This window comes from Lepisosteus platostomus, chromosome 12 (assembly GCF_059453375.1).
Source record: "Lepisosteus platostomus isolate fLepPlt1 chromosome 12, fLepPlt1.hap1, whole genome shotgun sequence".
Lineage (NCBI taxonomy): Eukaryota > Metazoa > Chordata > Actinopteri > Semionotiformes > Lepisosteidae > Lepisosteus > Lepisosteus platostomus.
In genome coordinates, this window is record NC_142622.1 from 6586768 (window position 1) to 6610224 (window position 23457).

General features: G+C 38.6%; 1 protein-coding gene across 5 annotated transcripts in view; it reads left to right on the forward strand.

Moving 5' to 3' along the window:
* The window catches only part of fam171a1 (family with sequence similarity 171 member A1), a 58805-nt gene that overhangs the window by 31063 nt on the left and 4285 nt on the right, over window positions 1-23457 (forward strand). For 4 of the 5 annotated variants that reach the window (XM_088600625.1, XM_088600626.1, XM_088600622.1 and 1 more), the window contains exons 4-6: window positions 1089-1247; window positions 2514-2690; window positions 22437-22553. In XM_088600625.1, the coding sequence (XP_088456751.1) occupies window positions 1089-1247; window positions 2514-2690; window positions 22437-22553 (453 nt within the window). The remainder of the gene's footprint in view (window positions 1-1088; window positions 1248-2513; window positions 2691-22436; window positions 22554-23457) is intronic. The other variant, XM_088600623.1, reaches the window with a different exon arrangement.

Below are 23457 nucleotides of genomic sequence, written 5' to 3' on the forward strand. Positions count from 1 at the left end.
CTGAGGCACCTGTGTACGTCTTAAAATAGCATTAGTCATGCTTCGAATTATGAATGTGTGGGTGAAAGAACGCTAACCTGCACAGTACCAGACTTCTGCTTGACGGGTAAGGCTCATCAGCCTGTCATTGTGTTAAAAAAAGACAGCGGTGGTTGAGAAATGGAATAATCTGTGACAGGAAAGTTCCTAGAAAGTTAAAGTGCAAAATGTACAAGACTGTGATTAGACCTGTACTACTATATGGAGCTGAATGCTTGGCAGTTGGAAAGAGGGAAGAGAACTTGATGAGAAGAACTGAAATGAGGATGTTGAGATGGATTCTACAGATTTCAATGAAGGATAAGATCAGAAATGAAGAAATCCGTAGACGATGTAGGGTGGTGGATGTGGTTGAGAAGATGCGAGAGGCGAGGTTACGGTGTTATGGACACATCATGAGGAGGGACGTTGAGGAAGTAACAAAGAGGGTAATGGAATTTGAGGTGGAAGGTAACCGAGGAAGAGGCAGGCCTAGAAAGAGATGGATAGATTGTGTGAGAAAAGATATGGAGGTATGTGAAGTGAGTGAGGAAGATGTGCTCGACAGAGACAAGTGGAGAAGAGCAACCAAAGCAGCTGACCCCAGGACAGTCTGGGACTAAGACTGTGAAAAAGAAGAAGAAGAAGGTGGTTGAGAAATGGACTTGCAGGTTAGAATTAACACTGACTAAACCATCTTCATAAAAGTAGTATTATAAAACTGTACATATTTCAACAGTAGTGAAGACTTATAATTTAATTTTATTGCTCAATGTCCACTAACCATGAATGAAAATGCTTTCTTCTCCGTGACTTGTTCCTTTTTGTGTCATTCCCATGTGAAGTGGAGTCACTTAACTGCCAATCCACTGTACACATTGGCAATCCACTGTACACTCTAACATCCACTGTCCCCAGTACGTGCTCTTGGGTAGGCAGGCCCAAGTGCAACACTGGATGCAATGGGATCCCTTTCGTATTCTGATGTTCGGTTTCTGGCCTCGTCTTCTGGGTCGCGCGGTGCGGAGGCCGGGGCTGTTTCTGACTCCGCTGTGTTTGCAATCCTGCAGGAACGAGGGTGCAGCCTCGGGTTCAGTTTCAGAGAACGTCCCTCAGCTTGCCCCCAAATGCCACCTACAGCAACCTCACTGCCTTCCTCACTGCGGCAGACTCCACGTGGGAGGTAGACAGTTTCCCTTATCTACAGGGAGTTGGTGGGAATGGGACAGGTAAGGTGGACATGATGAGCTACCCGTTTAGACAGATTGTGAAGATGGACGCTTGCTAGAATCTTTATTTCTTAATAGTTCAATTCCTCTTCCCACCTTGTATCCTGTACTTCCAGGATAAACTGTGTTAGTTTTAGTGACCCATTTCAGAAAATAGTAGCTTTCTGATGATGAATGGATGAATATTTTAGATCAAACCTAGTGACCAATAAAGGTATTTTGATGTACTGCACAATCAAGGAAAACTTTGTAAATGCAAAAATTTGCTTTTTCCCCCCAAATACCACCACAGCCCAGTTTAACAGTCAGAACAGTCACAGCCTGGCTGGCGTTAATGTATTGAACCGAAATGTGGAGTCAGTAACAGCAGTGCATTTGTTATCTAATACGTAGACAGCCTAACCTTTGTTCTAGGATAATAATCAATAGCTTGTCTGGAAACAGTGCAGAAGGATGCCTAAGAGAAACTGCTTTCTTCTCATCTCTGAGCTATCATTGCATACTTTTTCTGAGATGGAATAGATTACTTTAGTGTAAGTCTTGAGAGTGTTTCAGATGTGTAATTTCAGTATGTCTACCCTTTTCAAGTTCAAGTTCACGTTTATTTGTCATTCCAGCCATATACAAGTATACAGTGGAAGGAAATATCATTCCTCCTCATCCACGGTGCAAATACAGTTAGGACAGACAGGACACTGACATAGACATTGTAGACAGGATACACATAGTGCAAAGTGCAAGGCAAATACATAATACAATATACACAGCACACTGGGGGGATTTAAACCCTGTTTCTGGAATTGGGGCGGGTGCAAGTAGATTCCAGGGTGTTGAGGAGCCTGACAGCCTGCAGGAAGAAGCTCTTACAGAGTCTGGTTGAGCTAGCCTGTACACTGCGATTTCCTTACCCAGATGGTTGGAGTGGTGTTAACCATTCCTGTAAAGGTAAGTGGTCTAGCAATATGTTAAAGCACAAATTAACCCCCCTCTCCCATACTCCTCAGCAGTAACTGCTATCCGTGCCTGCTAGCTAGACATTGACTGTGGAGGAGTGGGGATAGGGAGAAATTTCCAAAGCGCGGAAATGTTTTACAGCTGCCAATCAAGTTTTTTTTTTTGTGATGATGGTGACCTCATCCTCTACATCAGCCCATTCCAAAAGCAACAGCCCCTCCCTCTTCTTTTCTAACACTGCAATGGACAGCTGCCTTGGAACTGTTTTTGCTCTGTTAATCTTTCCATTTCCTCCCCCCCACCCTCCTGCAGGAAACAACAGGAGGTTTCAGCTGACCCCTATCACAGCAGTCAGCATTCGTCTGCTCAGCAGCGATGGCACTGAGATCCAAGTCACTGGGCCCATCGACGTCACTGTGCCACTCCCAGCCAACAGCAATCTGAAGGAGAACGACCACATTCCTGCCTGGAGGTTTGATTCCAAGCTGGGTAAGAAAAGGCACCCTCAAGATTGTCTTCTGAAAGGGAGATGCCAAGTCAAGTTTGTTCAGACCACGGTAGCTGAAGTGCCTTTTTCTCAGCCAAGTGAAAGTCCATACTCATAAATCAGAATGTTTTTGGTATTTATGTATTGAGGGAACCTTGCGGATTTGACTAACAATAAAGTGCTCAGCGTGGTTTTGTATTTCCGTAGACACCGGCAGCTCTTTGTTTATAATGCAGTTGACGGGAAAACTGTTTTAATTAGTCAGAAGAAGTGAGGTCTTCTTCATGTATGCAAACAGTGTTATGAGAGCCAGCTCTGCGATTCACTGATCCTTTCCTACCACTCCATAATATGGCTTCTTCCCAAAGGTAGAGAAAACAGCCATTTTATGTGAAGAAAAGAGGTTGAAACTTGGCAGGGCAGCTTTATCAACCTTTCCCACTCCTTTCCTCAAGAAGTTCTAGCCCAGCAGGTTTTATAGTTAACCACTAAAGCCATCGATTTTTGAAGACCTAGAACAATTTAACGGTGAACCGTTAAACAGGTGGTGTGCTCAATTAATTAATTTAGAGATCGATTGGAACAAAAAACAGGAGACGTTCAGTTTTCAAGAGCCAGAGTTCCCTTCACTGAATAGATTACTTGCTTATTTGCTCAATAACTTAAACAAGTGTTACTGATCTTTAAATAAAAGGTGACTTGGGGTGACCTATAAAAGGGGCGCTGGGCAGGTCATAGTTTATGGACCCTTGCTTGCATGATATAGGGAGGCATCCTGTCAGGTTTCTCAGAGACGCCTCTCTGCTGGTGTTTACATACTAAAATAGTGAGAAAATCAAAAATGTCTGGACCACAGTAACTGAGAAATGTGACTTCAAAAACCTTTTTTGACTTTTTTGCAAAAACAAATTGATTTAAAGACAAAATATTCTGGAAAAAATCAGATTTGATCTCATCGTAAGATACAATAAATCATAAATGGTGACTCTGCGTTATCACAGTACATTGTAATGTTTTTCTGAATAAAGTTTCAAAACTTTATGATTTTGGGTTAGAAAAGAATAAATTATTTTCACTTCAACTGGCAGCAATTTTCAGTTGTGGGCATTTTTATTTATCATTTGTCTGAATACTATAACTTTTCCATCACCAGTAGTTTGGGTACTAGGCATGAGTACAGCTGATATCCGATACTGATGATACAAACTTGTAAAGAGAGAGAGAAAGTGATGTGGATTTTAAAATGTTTAACAATGTATAATATAGGCTAAGCCTTCTACAAAGGCTTTCAATATTTTTTTACTTTCTTTTTCCTTTTAAAGTTTGGGTCAGTATAGGAATGTAGTTAATCCGTGTTGTGGAAATCTTGTAATATGAAGAAATACCACATTGTGGAAACTCCTATCTCAGGGAAAAGAATCCCTGTGGAGGACAATTAGGTGTCAGTGTCAAAATACTGATGTTTCTGCTGCTTTTAATCTCAATTTTCAAATAATGTCTGGCCAGCTGTAAATTTCAGGGTATATTAGAATCTATTAGTGTATGCACCATTACCTACTCTAAGTTTAGAGAATCAAAATTGTTCTAAGATTTAATACGGAGTTTAATAATTATATTATTGCAGTCCTCATCGTCAATATTGACAGATTCAAAGTGCCAATGTCTTAATCTGACTTTGGTTTTGTTCTTTTGTTCATTGCAATAAAAAAAACAGTTTGAATTGAGCATCATAATCCCATAAAGTGTGAGCCATAGAATTAAATCACATCACACCGTACTTGCGTTTGAGGGCAAATACCAAGGACTTCAAAAGGTGTCACTTCAAGGAGAAATACAATTGTTTTAATCAGAACAAGAGGGGACCAGAATACTTCAATTGTTGATAAAACTTCCTATGTTAATTTACTGCTTCTCAATTTAAACAAGACAGATTTGACCAAAACACAGAAATATGAAGTTCAAGAATTTGTAACTAGATATCTTGTGCAGCTCTTCCTTTAAAAAAACAATATTGTTTCAGTGCCTTGTGCAAGGGTGAGCATAATGATTCTAATGGATTTACTAAGTTATTGTGATTCTTGCAAACACACTTTTAAAAAGTAAGGATTTGTTCTTGGTTTGGTGTAGGAATGCATATTACGTAAAAGCTCTGTCACAGAACCAGATGCCACATATCTGACTGTGTGTCACAGACTCAATCCTGTGATTAGGCTTCCTGTATGTTAAAGAGAGTACTGTATGTTGTTTGTGGTGTGGTTATGCCAAGATACAGAGATTGTGGTGTTCAGACATTCTCTTGTGTTCAGTGTAACTGCAGAAAATTTGATTGTGACAAGTGACAGAAAGCTTTTGTAATCATATTACAAAAGACTGTTAAAGTTCTCAGTTACAATATGCAAGTTAAACTTTGAACAAGATTTGCAAAGAAGTTTGCACATATTTTGGATTTTTTTGTGTTTGGAAAAAAAACTGTTATACAGACCTACAATGACACAGATAATGCAATATATTTTTGAGTTCTTGACGATAAAGGATGTTTGTGAACTATTTAGCTGACTGCATATCATTAATTCAGCTATATTCATAAGTATTTCAGATTTTGTCATACTAGAGACTTACTTGGAGAGAATATATTGTTACACAGCCAGTGCTTATTCACTGCAGTGGTCTTGGATTACATGTTACTCTTAAGTGTCCACCTTTTTGTCCCCATTTGCCCCATTAGATTGTTAATCAGTACCGAAGGAATCTTTACTGTGTTGTGATGCTCTCCATTAGAAACAGATTCTACAAACACTCTGCCTCTATTAAGCAGTTTTAGTATACGTACAGGTACTTGATGAAAGCCATTTTGTAGGATTTAGTGCCTCCTATTGCAAAATGCCCTGAGAATAAGACAGCTCCCCCCAAAAATTGTATTTTTTCTCTTTTGTATTGTTATAAGTTGTTTTGTTCACCTTGAGGTCGCAAGATAACTTAGTTTTCCACGTTTTCGTTCTGATGCAAATTATACATTTTAATGCAAAAATTGGCAATCATCTGCAAGGATAAACGGACGTCTTCCAAACAGTGGATTTGTTCCTGAAGCGAGACCGACCAGACAAAAAACACAAAAGGCTGTCATAAAAGCAAAGATGTACAATATAGAATCGTGGCCTAATCTAAATTAATGTCTTTTTGTGATACAACTTCCATATAAAAGCATTTTTACCAAAAGGACTAAATTTTTGTTTCTGCCATTTTTAAAGAATTACTGAAAAAATAAAGGAAATGGGAGCATGATTTGGTTTGTAGGTCCTTGGATCTAAATTTGCCTTCTATTGTTTAAGATGTACAAATATTGCGCGTTCTTTAGTGTATTTGGTGTTTGCTGTGTCACAGTTCTGTCTTGATTGAAATGAACAGCAGGCCAGGACTTGAGGTTGATTAGCAACTTTGAAAGTGCCATGACTGAAATATTGACAGGGCTCTTGACTTGCATCACTTTGGGACTGTTTTGTCTCAGTCAAGAAAAAAATTAAACTGCTCTATTTTTTTCTCAAGAATATGAAAAGCTGGCAGTAATAATCCATTGTCCATGATCCCCTTATCCTAAGGAGGCTTGGGGTGAAATGGAACTTAATGAAGCCAAGTGGAAATTCTCACTGGACAGGGGGCCTGTCCGTCAAACATACACAGACACTTAGTGTCAGTTATCACGGGCAAAGATGCGCTCTCATCTGGGATGTTTTTACATGGTAGTATATTAGTAATTCTGATCATAGTGTTTGCATTTTTCAAAGGGTTTTATTTGCCTGTATGTTAACCTGTGACTCTGTCACGTTGCGGTCACATCATCTTTTACAACTCTAGTCCAAATAAATTAGCACTGTCACACAATATAAAAGAATCACAGAGCCTAAATGACTTCTGTCCTTGGTGCCAGTATTGTTTGTTGATGAACAGCGATATTGTCCCCACCGCGGCATGCCAACATCTGTTCCCAGAGGGGATGAGAGTGGCTTCATTGTAGCACAATGTTCTTCTCTTCCAGAATGAATGTTCTGCACATCCCGTAGTAGAGCTCTGTTTACTTTAAAGAAAAATGAGAGGAAGGATCTTTTGTTCTACAGTAATTTCCTGCAATGAAAAACTAAAGACGGGGCTGAGATAAACTTGACTACCCACTGAACTGTGCGACATTTTAAACAAGGCATATTGTACACATGAAATTGTAAAACACAGATATGCCAGCTGGTATGTCCAGTGGAGAGCTGCATCAGACAGCTTTGGCTTAAAAAGTAACATAAAGGAACTGAAAAGCAGGAAGAAGAAACACTTTTTTTCTCCTTTTCTCACACCTCAACTCTTCACCCGAAATGCTACGTTTCTTTTTTCTGCTTTTCAGCTTGTAAGTAACCTTTACTTTTTTATTTAGAATTAGACAGTTAACATAGCCAGCAAGTCTTTGGGAGGAAATCGGCGCACCAGGCAAAAACCCTTGCTACCACAGATCATGCAGGCTCTCCACAGAAGGTGCCCTGGTCTCGACTCAAACCCAGGATCCAAGAGCTGAGACACATTCACACTAATGACCACACCCCCCTGCCCCCCTACTTTTTCATATTCGTAATAATTTACCTAAATGCCCCCCAATTTGATGTGCTTAACAGAAATATTTATGTTTGTATTGTTAACATTATCTGGATTATCTGCATTGCTTTTTATCAACAGCTTGAATCTTCCTTACAGAGGATATTCCGGGGAGGTTGTTATAGAAGCCCAGAAAGATACCAGTGTTTCTTCTTATCTTTTTGTAACAGGAGAGACAGACTTATATTTTCTGTTGTTATTGCTCTGTGACATTGATACATTACAGGTGTAGGAACAGTAATAAATATTAGTATGGCAGTGCTTTCTACCCAGACCATGGCTGGGAACATCTGAATGCTGGTTCTCTTACCGATTTGATGAAGTTTTTCCTTCGTTGTGGGGGCGTCTTCTCCCATGGAAACGGGGAAGTCCCTTGCTGGGACCTGCAGCAGAGTCTGTAGCTGACAGACAGCTGCTGGGTGTGAGCTCACAGTGGTTTCTGGGAGCAGGGGGTCCTTATTAGGTAGAGGGAATAAAACATGGAGACCGAGGCTTTAATTAATCCCCATCATGCAAAGTTTGAAGATTGCTTAGTAGAATTGTCCCCTCTCAATGCCCAGAACAACCACATTCAAGTGCAGATCATTATCTCTTTCTCCTTGGCTTCTCCCTTATCTTGCTGCGGCTTTTTAAAGCATTTTTAGTGGCTGTTTCTGTTCCCAGGTTGACTTGGCGTTCTTGTGCATCTGGCAGAGATAGATGCTTGTGTAAAGATTCACTGCCGAATGTGAGGACTCAGCTTGGTGTGCTCTTCAGTGCTCTTAGTTGAGCTCCAGTCAGCTTTCAGCTGGGCTGACCGCTGAAATAGCTAATTAGTATCGAACAGGGAGTTATGCAGAATGCACAGGAGAATAAGCATTAAGCCAGATGTGACCATGGATTCCAACAGTGTAAACTGCAATCTGGTGGACAGCGTGGTACACCTCTCTACCATTGTGTTACTCTAGGTGGGTTTTAATTTAAAGTTGAACTTATACTCTCCGTCCGATATGTTAAATAACACTAGAACGCCTCTTATAGCCAGTCTAAGAACATTTTAAATGATAAGAATCGTTCCTCTTTTGTCTTGTAAATTCATGTTTTTCTTTTACATTTCATTCTAAGTACAGGTTTTCTTACATCTCTGAGACTCGTGAAGCAGAAGACTGCAACAGTGCTTCTCAATTAATACTATAATCTAGTTTGGGATTTCCAGGGAGGCATGGCTTCAGGATGTTTTTCTTTTTTAATACAGTTCTGAGCATAGAATGAGAGTTTTCTTTAGTGTAGTTGAATTTCTCAGTGTTAATAATTCATGCATTCCCTTGTTTCCTGTGGAGACCCAAAAGGACTAAGTAAATCATCTTTAATCCTTGTGTGCAGCATTATGATCCCTAATAGAAAACTTAAGTATAGCATTTGTTGCCTGTTAAAGGTGTTTGAATGCTGTCTGTTAGATCCCGTTCATTAAATGTACAAGATGGGATATTTAATGTGTGTTTGGCAAAGGTTGTTTTACTTATTCCCTGTTAAATTATGAAATGATAGTGTTAAAACAGCTACTGTTCTGGAACATTAGAAGAAACTGTTAAAGGCATCCACAGGAAAATATATTCTAAGATGTGGAGATTTCTTCTGCAAAAATAGATTTAGTACCACCTGACTTTTGAAAAGAATAAGTATTCTATGTAAATGAGTAATTGAATTTTATAATAAAATTACTCCTTGTGACCATGGCTCAAATATGTTTATGAATACAATGTGTGCTTTGGAAGAAAAGACACGTTCAATGTCCAAGACTGCCTTGAACTATTTATCTTCAGACTGGCAGATTCATGTGTACTGTATATCAGGCCCAATGTTGTTTTGTATGAGTTAAGCATAACACAAGTCAAGGAACCAGTAGAGGGTAATTCCATCTTGTAAAAAGAAAAGACTTCTTAAGAACATTGTCAGTTAAATTACACACATGAAAAGGGCTTTACAGTAGAAACATTGTTTTTAGCTTTCTACTTGGAGTAAACCTCTTCTGTTTATCTTTGCACACTAATGCGGCTGTCGATTGAAAAAACTACGAACTGAGAACAGATATTATCCTAGCTTCATTGTAATCTGTAATTCACTACAGAGGACTCCTGGTGCGACAAGTAACAAAAACTAAAAACTAGCCTTTAGAATAATATTATGGAAGCGCATTGCTGCCCTCAAGGGAAAACAAAATTCTCCCGTATCTCATAATTAGGTAGAATATCTATTAAATAAGAGATAACATTGATCATTTTAGTGTATGAACAACCAGTTACACTGTGCAGTGACAGCACCTAGAAGCTACGGGTAGCTTTGCTGGACCAGTGGGTTTAGTTTTCCTGACAATGTGCAACGCTGCAAAATGCACACGGACTTGCTTTCCCCTGGAGTTTATTCATAATGAAATGTTACAGTTTGTACCTCATGTGCACACAGTTTTAACCATGAGGACACTCACACGTATCCTCAAACAAGCACAAGAGTGCCCTGGATTGGATTCCACTGCTTAAAACTGGAAGTCAGATAATGATGATAAAGGTTATTTTATGACAATCGTGCTACCGCGTGATCACATTAAGTACGCGAGAATTACTATCTCGTAATACGGGATATTTTCTTTCCTTGATGGCAGCAATGCGGTTCCATATACTGTAATTTAAATCATATTGCAGAAAAAATAGGGACGTCAGCAGTATCTCAATATAATATTAGGTAACGGAAACATAAACAAGTGGTTGAATTATTCTGAAACAACTTGCATTTTCAAGTCAAAATCCACAGTTTTCTTAAAGTTGTTACTGTGACTTTTATCCAGCTATTTAAATACATTATGGTTTACGTTTGTTGTAGATTGTGGCGCAAGTTTATTCTTTTAGTTGTGCTGTAGATTTTGAAATTCCGTAATGTGTGGTGGTAAAAACAAAGTTTAAGGTCTTGTACATTTCGTCTGAAACATTTACAATCATTATGTTTGTAACCTCTAACATGCGTCTAATATAGGATATCACCTGGGTTAACATTACTGGGGTGAACACCTTCGCTCCGCTGTGCACGGTAAATGCGTAGGAGAACAAAACGTCATGTTCCGATATACACGTGCTGTTTAATAGCTCTCATGCAAACATCAGTGAGTCCCAACGGCTAAACCGGTCACTAAAATCCGCCCTTGAAATTCTCATTTGAATAGGGAAATGGTTTGTGTCACACAGTATGTACATATAGCTTTGTCCCCGTGGGGAAAGTAAGCATAGGAAATTCTGCTTAGGCAGTGCATTTCAGCGGATTTGAATGATAAAGGCTCATTTGAATGCTTATTGGGGAGACCACTTGATGGCATCAAAGAATGCCTAGAGGAATACCTAGCTCGCTGAAGGACTGCTTCTGGGCGAATTTATTTAGTCATGAAAACAAAACTATGATCAAGTGTTTTTGAAACTGTCTGATGTTTTACTGGCTGCACACACAGCATCTCGTCAGCAGTAATAGTGCCTATAAAACATCTGAACTGGCTACAGGAAGGCTATCAAAACATATTTCCTATAAAAAGCAACAGCAGCAGGAAAAAAAATGATCACTAAATTGATTTTTAAATGTCCTGCGTATAAGAAACGTTAGCATTGGGCCAGTTATTTGAATGTGCATGGAGAATTTCAGCTAGGACTGGATGCATTACAGTCCTCCTTGCTAGATGTTTTGGTTTTTTTAGTGGTGGGGGTGAGGTCACGTGTTGGTGTGAAATCCACATTGTGTAACCTTGACAGAAGCCTGAGGTTAGTGATTCCCCAGCTGTAATTGAAAATGTAAGTGTGCTGTCTCGGAGATTTAGAGTTCACTCTGAAAGCATGCTCCATGTTCCAGGGCAGCTTATCTTGAGACTGGAGGCTGCAATTTTAATGTGCCCAACAGGCTGATATAGTTACAGTCTCGAAACTGAGTAACGTAAGGGCAGTTTGGGACAGAGGAAATGATATAAAAATATGTTCCTTGTATCCTGACAGAAATGTCAGTAGAATTTTTTACAGTACGCCCTTGGAGTTCTGCGTAAATATTAGTTTTGGGATAAGAGAGAATAATCTTAGATTAGAAAGAAATAATGTACTTTTGTTATTCCAGATAGTGACTGGGTGATACTTTAGGGTGTTATATTGCTGTTATTTTTGCACTCCTTCTGAGAAAAAAATCAAGTTCCACTCAGAAAAGATTCTTATGTAATGATACATCCTAAAGATGAGTGAAAACCAGGGTATTATTAAACAACAACAACAACAACAATAATAATGATGACACTAGTTGTATATGCAGTTCTAGGGAAATCAATACAGGTAGTACTCCTACATAAAGTGCCTTTATGTAAATATGTGAAGGGAGTCAGGACCAAGCTACACAGTCATGTTGTTGTAGCCAATGCTCTGACTTTCTTCAAGTAATACAAGGATGGGCTCTTCTGACTGAGACTGAGAGCCTGCTAACTACCAGACAGGCAGGGTGGGACAAATGGCCTCCTTTCTTTTGTTTTTCTTGGCAACAGAACCTGTCTGTAAAGTCATTCCTTCTTTGGTGTAGATATCGGTACTTCCAGGTTGTGCTTTTTTTCTTTTATGCAATTTATATTATTTTTCTTCTTCTGGGCTGCCTTTCCCCAGGGTGCTGTGTTTAATTAGAAGACCATTAGATCAATGTATACCAAATAGTTGCCAGTTTTCCCTAATTTCCAGAAACAGAGCAGTCTCAATTTCTCCTGTTGTCTGGCTGCTGATAAGAAGCAATTGGCTCCGCGGAGGACACTGAGCCGAAGCATCGGGCTCACGGAGTAGCCCGGGGAGGAACTTCATTAACGCCTCATTCCGACAGCATTCCAGAATACTGCCGCCAGACTCGGCTTTCATTTGGGAATCCAAGAGCGACGCGTTGAAACTGTACGACTCCCACTATGACGAGGCCTAAAATTCTGAAATCCAGCGGCACAGTCATGAAGAATTTCATCAGAAAGGTTTGGAAGGTGTCCGTCCACCCTTGGCCCAATGCCAAACGGTTTGAAATCAATTTATGGCATTTATTTGTGGATCCTGTTTCTGGGTGCGCGTTGAAGTTGGGGAAAATGGGACTGAAAAAGGTGCTCTGTACATTAAAATGACCTCAAAAATCTGTTAAAACTTTCCTATGAATTTTGAGTTTAAGTAAATAAGGAGCAGTTAAATTAAATGGGCAGAAAATAAATTGAAAAAATGGAAATTGTCAGTTGTGGGCATCCCCTTTGGAACTCCTGTTCCTAATCAAGCTAGATTGGTTGGATGGCCTCTCATTTATAACCATTGTTAGTTTATTGTTTTCAGCCATATCCTCTCTCTCTGATCTGAAATTAATCCTCCCCTTTACTTTTCTCTGATTTTGTATTATTGAACCTCTGAATCTAAATACTGATTGTTTTTACTGATGATGGCTTCAGTAATGTAGCTGGATCTGATAAATGAACATATCTTCCTGTGGCAGGTTTTACACATTGCGATCTAAAGAACAGAGCATTTCTATAATATGATGTGGTTTTGCACTGATTAGTTAACTATATTGGAACACAAAACAGATTATAAAAACTTTCTTATTTGGCACACTGTAACGTATTCACCTCCAAAAACCGAGGAAGCATATTTTAAAATATCCTGGGATTTCTTGGCTTGGACAGATGCATGAATGCTGTATTTGTTGTTTTTTTTCATTTACTTTTTTTCCCCAAGCATTTGATTTTAAAAGAATAAAGCATATGTACAATTGTTTTTGAATGTATTTTAAAAAAACTGCTATACAGTAACCATAAAAGCCATTTTTTTACAATTCTTTTATTACCCTATTATACTTTAATATTTACAAGAATCAAAACATAAAGAGGAAAGTTTAAAAAAGGGGACTCAATTTCAATTAGAGAAATTTATGAAGTATATTAATAAATTGTCAAAAAAGACCTTTCTCCAGTTTGAGAGAGATTTTGGATCTGAGTTAAGGTCCAAGATCTGAGTTTACTGCAAACAATCTAAAGAACAGAGTGCTTCTATAATGTCATGTGGTCTTTGACTGAGTAGTAAACAGGGATATAAGAAAAGCTCTGCCATAAAAAAAAACTTTTAAGTGTAATACAGTAGTTAAAAATGTAACATCTGTAAATGAGTGCAGCTGTCTGAAATATAAAGGGTTCTGAGACCTCACCCCACCCCGCAAAATAAATTATCTACTAGGACACCAGTCAGCAAAAGATGTTCTACACAAAAGGTGACCAGTGTCTGGGGATCATTACTGAGGAGGACCAGTCTGACCAGTCATTGGAATGGTTACATCAGATCCGACAGTATACCAGCTGCATAAAGCTTGAAGCTCTCTATTATTGGGCGTTCCCAAAACATACTTGTAGAGGTGCCCTTGACATACTGAGTACATCTGTCAGAGGGAGTGTCTGAAGCAGTCCCCATGTGAAACCCACTGCATGGTTTTGGAGTGATTCTATGTGCAGATATAAAATGCATAAAGTGTTGTTCTAAAGATTTGGGATTTTTTTCCCCCCGAAAGGTAGCTCCCTTGGTACTACAGTGTCAACTGCCCAATTCCCTAAACCATAAATAAGTTATTATGCAAGGATGTTAAATATATATAGCAGTTGAATTTTTTTCTCAAATGTCCAGTGCTTTTGCTGAAATAAAGTCCATTCTTCGTATGATATTAGAAATAATTGTACTGTAAGGCAGAAAAACCAATTGGTTTAACAATTCCTTGACTGAGCACCAAGAAACTAATGCATCAGGATCTAACCAAGACCCAAAGCTGAAAAGATTATTTTAGACTACTTTTAAACAGTATTTAAAAGTATAACACTGCAGTTTTGAATGGGATCCCTACGCCCTTACTTTAAAGGTGTGACCAAACATATACCCTAAAGGGGAATACAAATGATACCTCCCAAGCCTTGTTGTATCAAACAGGAAAAACAGTTTTTGAAGGAGAGTAATTAACAAGATGTGGTACATTTTGCTAAGCGGAAGATGACTTTCTTGTAGGAATTAAAATTGTCACTTCAACTTGTTTGGTTAAGTCTGGTCAAGTCTTAAGCAGGTTTTCTTGTGATTAGAACTGCCAGTTTCCAGCTCAGCGGTGTAGTGTTTCCTGAGACGGTGGTAGTTTAAATTCTGAGGACAAAATGAAGGTCTGGTGGCAATATTGTGGTTGTACTGTCAGTACAATGACATCTACAACGTTTGGACTTAATCTGCCAGATATGTTTTAGAAGAAGAGGACCTAGATCACCTGTGTGCATATATAAAGCATTGCTGAATTGTGCATTTCTGTTGCAGGGGTACTACAGTTAAACCCACCAAGTCAAGGTCCCAGTATAATAGCAGTTTGAAAAAATGGTGGTCAGGAGGCCAATGTGGCTCACTTAGGAACCCCATTTCACCGTTATTAATTGCATTACATGTCAAGTGTTAATTGTATTTGTCACTAGAATGACAGCTACCAAATTAAGTCAAACCGGTCAAACAGTATTTGTACAGGAGCAGTTTGTGTAAGAGGCTGCTTCTCACCAAGCAGTTAATGAGTCGCCGTGAGCTGAAAAATTGACAGCATCATGTGAGGTGAAATTCAGAAGCTGCTTTGCTTGTTCATGGAACTTGCCACGAGGCAGAGTTTTCAAAAGCCCTTTCAAAAACAGTTTTCAAAATAAAACAGCGGTGTTTGTCAGATTATGATGATATGCTCAGTTAACTGATACTTCCCAAGTGTGGAGTTAACTGGCCAAAACTGGTCTTTCCTCCCGGCGGCTGTCAGGGTGTATAACGCTGCCCTAGGCTAGGACTGTTAGCCCTTCATTTGCTCATCTGTGGACAGCATGTTTGCTCCGTTGTACTGTATAAACCTATGCACATTTTGCACATCTTTTATTGTTTTTACAGTGACTATGATCATCACATTTTGCACACACCTATGTATTTATTTTTTATTTATTTTGTTGTCTTTTGTTTTATAACTATTCTGATGTCTGTTTTTGCTGGTCTTGGGCTGGACTGCTGTAACACATCAATTTCCCTACGGGATTAATAAAGTCTTATCTATCTAAAATCACAAGTTCGTGTTATGGGCCATTTATCCATAATGAAGAAAAAGAAATCGTAGTCAGGTGGCCATCCTAGTTTATGTAAAGAACTCATTTGCACATATACAGTATGCATTCTGTTGGTGCCTGTAAAGTTTGCAGTTAATTGGCCAAACGGTTTTTGAACCGGAGCCTTCACGCCACACGCGCAGATCCTTAGCCATAGTGCCCCTGCTCCGCCCCTAGTGGGAAGTGGGGAGAAATTGTAATTCCTCAGTAAGCAAAGCCCTGTAGAATGTAGCTGAATGGGAATCCTTTTCCTGACATTACTGACCTTTACGCTGTACTGGCACAATTTTTTTTATTTTTGCACACTGGCACATTTGTTGTGTCCTGGTATTTTTTATAGAACTATATAAATTCCCGAATAACTTTGGCATTCACATTTCAGTCAAAACAAAACCTAATTGACCAAGAAAGAGAAATTAATGGAAGTGGGCTATATAAGTAAATGTTGTCAGTTTAAAAACTTCATCCAGATTGTGTTGAGAGTTTGTGGATCTGAATTAAGATTATTTAATGTGGTTCTAATGAAAGCCAATGGTAAAAGTTTTCTTTATCCTTATTGAGATCCCCTGCTAAGATTAAACTTTTGCAGTCCCAGTTTAAATACAAGATTTGGGGGTATGGTAAAGTTTGCAAACCACATTCATTTATGGGTTACTTTATCTAAACAGTTTAATCGGATGACTTTTCTGCATCTAAAGAAGAAAAGCACAAGACTGACAAGGGTCTCGGACTAATCAATAGAAAAGGTGGCTTCATTAGAAGAAGACCAATCAAACCGATCAAAAAGCCCATCTAATCAGAATGTACTATCCCATGTATGTCTTATTTTGACTCGAAATAACATTTGCAAAAAATGTTATTTCAAAACTAGATCCAGTGGATCTTTACCTTTTTTAACAGGAAAATAAATTAAAGCAGATTTTTGTTGTCTATGAATGGAAAAATGTTTAGAATCTAATATTAAAGGGTCAACCAGATTGAATACTGCCAGCAGTAGAATGTCGTTGGGACCAAGAGATTTTCATATTTGCCCCGGACAGAGCAGCTTTCAAGTTCTGCGAGGTTCAGAAGCATCTAAATGAGCAGTCAGTTGGGTAATTGCTGAGGTTTCAAGAATTCTATGCTTTTGTTCAGGTCTGAGCAAGTTTCAGCACTATGTGAATATAAGTTCTCAAGACTTCTCAAAATGTTTCTTCACTTGTGCAGCAGTAAGGAGTATCCTCATTATTGACCTTAATTGTCTCAAAGAAGCTTGGCTCTCATTTAATTTAACCCTTAATTAAATTAAGTACTTGAACGTTCAATGTACTTAAAACTTCTTTGTTTTATATATATGGAATTCAGCTAAAATATTGATGGAGTTTTCAATATAAATTTTAAAGCAGTTAAATGTTTCATCATACTCTTTTCAACATTATATTTTGACTTTTTGCAGCTTTTGAACTTTTGCAGTTTTAATAGAGATTCATTTGCTACGTCTTTCTACGCATTCAAAGCGAAAGCAGTAGAAAATCTCCTACTGGACAATTTAGTAACAAGTGATGGTTCAATTCATGAGTATTGTCTTTAAAAATATCTTTTAAACTCTCACTTAAATAAGAATATTTTGGAGTAGTGTTATTCCTCCAAATGCTCCATTTTCCTCCCGGAGTCCAAAAACACTGGTAGGTCAATTGGCACCTGGAAAAATTGATCATTGTGTGAGTGTGTCTGCCCGGCGATGGACTGGCATCCCATTCAGAGGCTTTGGGCCTGTTGCTTGCTGGGATAGGATCTGTGTGACCTGAATTGGCAAAAGCAATTTGAAAATGGATTTGTGGAGTTGTGTTAAAATGCCAGTGTTTAAAACACAAGTAATTGTTCTGAAAAAAATCAAGTCCAAAAAACAGAGCTTGGTTAGTTCTAAGGATGAGAAATACTGTACATGGATTGAGGAAAATATTGCAACAAAGGTGGGCAAACAAAAGGATAACAAATGCAAAAATATATCTCATGCCTGAATGAGAAAAAGTAGAATCTGAAAATAAAACTTTTTGTTTTGTAATTGCCAAACATTGTATGTAAAAGTTTGAAAATGATGGAAAACAGAGGAAAATCAACAAGGATACAGTATCCTTGTATCCAATGCTGGGTTAGAAGTTAGTCTAACACTATAATAAATGCATAAATGGGACATTTTAAAAGTTTAAGTCACTCTAGAAACCACAAATCAAAAACATTGGGCATAGTCTGATGACAAGCGTAATTTAACAATGTTAACTGTTAGTATCACTAGACGAGAACATAACTCAATTTATTTTCCTGTCAAAAGCAACAAGAACTCTTTTTTGTTTTATTCTTCATACAAAAAAGGAATAACTAATGTTTTTAAAACTACAAACACGAGCAGATTGGAGATAGGTATTTTTTAAAATTTAGATATTTAATCAGCGAACTCACCTGTGTTCTTGGACATGCCTCATTTAAATAAAAATTTCAGCTGATGCTGATGAATCTGAATCATTCTTTAAGAGTTTGATTATAGGAAACGGACGACATTAAATGTAACAAAGGAATTGACAAAAGAAAAGTAGTGGAACAATATAATAATTTATAAAATAAATGCAAGCTCAGTATAATTTTCCAAGGGTGCAACTTTTCAGTCTGTGCACCAGGCTGTTGAATGAAACCATGGTTTTTTGGAGTGGAGTTTGCAAGTGGATGTGATGTCAATTAATGGAATATGAAATTACTTGTCACCAAACAAGATTTTTGTTTGTTCTTTGCACTCACCAGCTGGCTTGGTGACTCATTTGACGTTAAAAAGATGGGGGATTCAAATTCTCTGGTGATCATGTTAGTAGAATCTCCTTCGTTGCACACTGCACTAGATGTTAACTGCTGATGTGAAAGGGAAAGATTACTGAAAACTCCAGGGCACTGATGCTAAATGTTAAAAAATACAAGTGAGTTCCCGAGCTGTAAAGCACAAGCATTTTAAGCACAAATGGACACTGTTCCAGCTTGTACATCAGAGGTATTGGCTGTGAGAAACTGGTGGGACAATGGGACATCAGAATTGATGGATTCGGGAGTCTTGGGCTTTAGTGGTAAACCCTTGCAAATATTTCTGAAGGTAGTCTCTTACTAAAAGGGCTAGACAGACAGAAGGGCCTCTCTTAATGTTCTATGCACTGTAGCTACAGCCTACTGCATTACCAACAACAATAGGTTGTCTACTGCTGCCACCCTTGAAGAGATTAATTCATCATACTGTAAACACAGCTCATGTGATTATTATCTATTGTTTTATTGTTTGCATAATGGTTCTGTTTTTCCAACTGCAGTGCACAAATCGGTGACTAATCAAAACATTAGTGTTTTCTAGGATTTGTAAACTATTCTGGCTATTTTCAGATTTTTGTTTTCTTTTTGAAGGTTGAACTTCACATCATTCCATGACCTTTATGGAAAAGCCATCTCATAGATCTTTTGAGCAAAGGAAGGATGTCTTGTACAGCCTTTTTTTCCCCCTCGTTTTCATTTTTTCCTTGTTCAGCTAGTCTCTTCTTTGGTTTGCATCTTCTCCGCATAGAATCACTCTGAGGTGGTAAATTAAAGACTTAGAAAGGCCCACTCCCTGTCTTTGATTTCTACAAATTGGACAATGCTGCTCTCAGATATTATTGGCACCATTTAATTTATTAAAAACAGAACTCAAAATCTGCCAGAGGCTAGCCAAACCCCCGCATAGAGTTGTATAAACACCAGGCTTCCTTTGAGAATTATTTGGCACAGACATTTTCGTCTTTGAAATCCACCTCAACAGGTGCCTGTCTAATAAGAGTGAACCTACAGCTTGGCTGTTTCTTTCTAGCTCTGTGTAACATATTAATCCTTTGCTGGAAAAGCATCTCTGCTCACTACATTGTTGTATCTGACAGGTATAATTATGTTAGCATAATAAGACATATTCTGAACATGAAAACGGCGCTCATAATTCTCCTCAATTATGTAATCGCTTTGTTCTGTGTGCATTCAGGCTCCTCTGTTGAATTCTAATATTCTAATTCGCCATCCCGTGCATTAACACAGACAGCTATACCACTGCTTTCATAACACACTCGCTGCTGGTGGGTTTTAGTTTTGCGTGGGCACACCAATGAAAAATGGCAGAGCTTAGCTCTAAGTGAAGTGATTGATTTTCATAAATTTCACCTGGTTGGCATTCACACAAAGCCGTGTTTGTCGTAGAGTCCTGCTTTGACAACCTTCTCCAGCTTTGTGATATTCTTCAGGATGGAAAGTGTTGCATATGTGCTTGTTCAGTATGGCGGTTATGCCCCTAGGGTTATAAATAGGGAAAAAAATTTGACTACCAAGGGCAACTGTTCTAAAAGCACATGATTCCACAAGACCCAAACAACTGCAGCTGAGTGGGAGCATAAAAGAATGATCTCAGGACATTTATATTTATTGAGTTTGTTTCCTGGCAACCCACAAAAACAGAACTGTAATTCGATTCGGCAATGAAGATTTTGAAATTTCTCCAGCATTTGTTGAATATTTTAAACCAATAATTATTCACAGCACGATCACCATCAATGTGGTGGATTGGCTACTGTTCTGACTGGATAGGAGCAATAAGGTCCTGGTGGGTGTTGTTTGATTCCGTATTGTTTGTTGGCAAAATAATTTCAAAAGATTAAAACCAGTTTGTCTGGTATTGGTTGGTATAGTATTTACACTGTTCTTTGTCTCTGCAAGCATGGGCTACCTCTAGAGCAGTTAATTCATGTCAGAAACTATACTGGACAAAAATCCACATGGACAATTTTCAAAAATTTAACATTCTGATGTTATGAGAGATTTAAAGTATCTTGTACACATTTTATTTAGAGATTTATTTAGCAGATGCGTTTATCCAAGGCTGTTTAACATTAAGCAATTACAGTTTGTTCAAGGAACAGAATGCTGCTTGTGACATGGTCAGGTTTTTCTGACATTGTACCTGTACCAGGGCAATGTGATTCTACTTCTGGAGGCCTTTGAAAACCCAGGTTTGGAGTTGGCTGGGGGGGTTGTATGCACTTGATGTTAACGAAAATTAAAACGAATCAAATGTTTTTACAAAAAAAAACTGCTGCTGAACTGATGGAGTGGAGGCTTAATAATATAACTAATAATTTCCAAAGATCTTTATTGTAAGAGACTTGTCTCCCTAACAGCCACATGAGTAGTAGTTAAGAGTTGTGAAAGAAGGGAAACAGGGTCCCAGGTTCACAAACAGTTCTTGCCAGGTTGAGTTGTTCTGGTTTACCGCAGGAAAGGTCTGTTGGTGGCAGGGGGCTGACGGTTCAGCCGACAGTCCTTGAAGTCTCCTTGTGGGCTTTTGCTGCTGAGCTGATGGTATTTGTATCTTTCTGGAGCTCAGTCTCAGGGCAAATTCCAAAGAGGGAGGGAAGTTCCACCTGAGTTGCCTAGATTCCTTTCTCCTCCTAACCTTGTATGCTCCGTAATTAAGCAGAAGCTAATGGTGTTACTATTGAGCGCCTTTTGATTATTTTGAGGTTTGACAGGTTTTTTGAAAAATCATCGCCATTAGTCCTTTACAGTGTCATTTCCTGACGGACTTATGCATTTAGTCTCGGCGGCATCCATCTGAGAGTGTCCTGGTATAAAGCTGGACCTTAGCGTGATCGAGTTATACATTTGATGGGATCAGTCGTATGCAAATCCGGTTAATTCTGTTGGGGTGAAATCAGCTGTAAAAATGTTGCTGAGTCACTAAAGCCACCCTTTCGTGCCAGCTCTCCCATCTTGAGCTGAGGAAACAAGAGAGAATAAACCAGCCCCTTTGTTTAGGTCTTACTTTGTTTTCGCTTAAGCAAGGTTGCTTTCTCAAGGCCAAATCGAAAAAAAGATTCCACTGTGTGTGGAGCAGATGGCAGGCCACTCTGACTCACTCAGTGAGGCTCAGTTTAAAGTTGCAGAGTTTCGTGGAGCTTGTTGAGTGGCTCTGAGGACAGCGGCTTAGCCTGCCTTTGGATGTTTAGTTCATCATCTCCTTGTCAGTTCCAGAGAGGGCCTGAATGAGCAGTAGTTGATCATCTCCCTGGACGCTTGCCTGTTTTAACATAAGCAAGTTAAAATGTAATTTAACATGAAGGAGGGGAAAAAAAAACTTTCTCAAGAGATTTCTTTGGCTTGTTCATGTGCATTTCTGGGTCTCGGTAAGATTTCAAACCTAAGTGTTTTAGCTTTCATTATTTTCTGCTTACAAAGAGAAGATGATGCAGTCCTTTCAGCAGAATACTGTTTTTAAAGGCCATTGAGCTCCCTGCTGTCCTGCTGATTGTAAATGCTGCCCCTAAGTGGTAGGAAATAGTAATGCACATCACACAGACTTTGTACAGAATATGGTGACGATTGGTAGTTACAGTACATTGTAAGCACAATTACTATCTGGAAGATTTTAAATTTCAAACGTACACATGTACATGCAGGTTTCCCATCTTCCTGCCCAGTCACAAGAGAAGAAGATGACAAAAGTGTTTGTATTTAAACATTAAAATAGCACATAAAGGAGTCTTACCAAACTTTCCAAATTCCTCATATTAATACATGTTTTCTGGGAAAACTGAAGTTAGGTGTCAGTTGTATTAGCATTCTGACAGAAGTAACATGCTATCATTCCTGATCCTGAGTTTCTGAGTCTGAGTCTCTGTGGCGAGTTATCTTTTCTATTCTGTCTATACCTGCATTTCCCTAGTGAATATGTTAGTGGCCCGTTTAGGTCAGGTTGGCAACAGTTTTAATGCATCATAGTGATGATGACTGAAGTGATTTCTTTGCCTAAAGCATGAGTGATGTAGAGAAATTTGTGCTCAGTGAGATGAAGTTGCAGAGGTGTAGGCTGGGCTTTTATCTGTCCTGATGCTGCAGCTGATGATGGAAACTGTCTCTAAAGCAGGATTTACTGTTGCAGGAGCTTGGCGAAAAAGCAGCCTGGGGTTTGTGCTGAAGGAAGAGGACCAGCTCATCCTTAAGTATATTGCTCCTCAGCTGGGCTACTGGGTAGCGGCCATGTCTCCCTTAAGTGCAGGTAAGAAAATGCTGGTGGCCTCCTGTTGCCTGACTGGAATTTCTGCTTATTGCTGCAGAGATGCAAATCTGCCTCGAGCTTTCAGTTCTAATCATTTACAGCTTTAAAGTAACAGGCAGTAATTTTTTTTTCCAATCCAAGCTTCCAAAGCATTTGGGATACAAACAGTATATATTTTAAGATAAGACTTTATTAATATTGAAGGAAAATTTAGGCGTTACAGCAGCCCAGCCCAAGAAAAGCAAGACAGACATCAGAATAGGATAAAATTAAAGTAACTACAGCATTAGGGTAATTAAATAAGTATATAGAATACAAAATAAAATAGAGTTAGCAAAATAGTTGTGCGCAAAATATACTGATAGTCACTGTAAAACAATAAAATATGTGCAAAATGCACATAGGTATATACAGATTGAAAGTACCACAGTATAAACAGTATATTAATGCAGTGTCCAAAAAGTACAAGAGTGCAACATGCTGTCCATAGATGAGCAGATGAAGGGCTAGCAGTCCTAGCCTAGGGCAGTGTTATACACCCTGACAGCCGCCAGGAGGAAGGAAACGTTCCCTTGAACACCATAGCTGGAGCAGTCTGTTCATCATTGTAGAAAAATAATCTGTATATTTTCTGAAATATTGGTTGACATGTTCTTTTGATACTAGATTTCGTACTTATTGTGCTATGAAAATGTTTGCTTTTCATTTGACAATTGCCACTTTTTGTATTAAAAGGGTTTTATCTATAATGTGTTCTGATCAAAACTTGATTTGTCTTTATTTTACAGAATCAAAACATTCTGGGACATTTCCCAAGAAATGTCACACATACTGTAAACAAGAACACAGACTCAAACTTGGCAATTCATTGTTTTCTTCTTCAGTCCAGTTTTTTTCTCCGTAC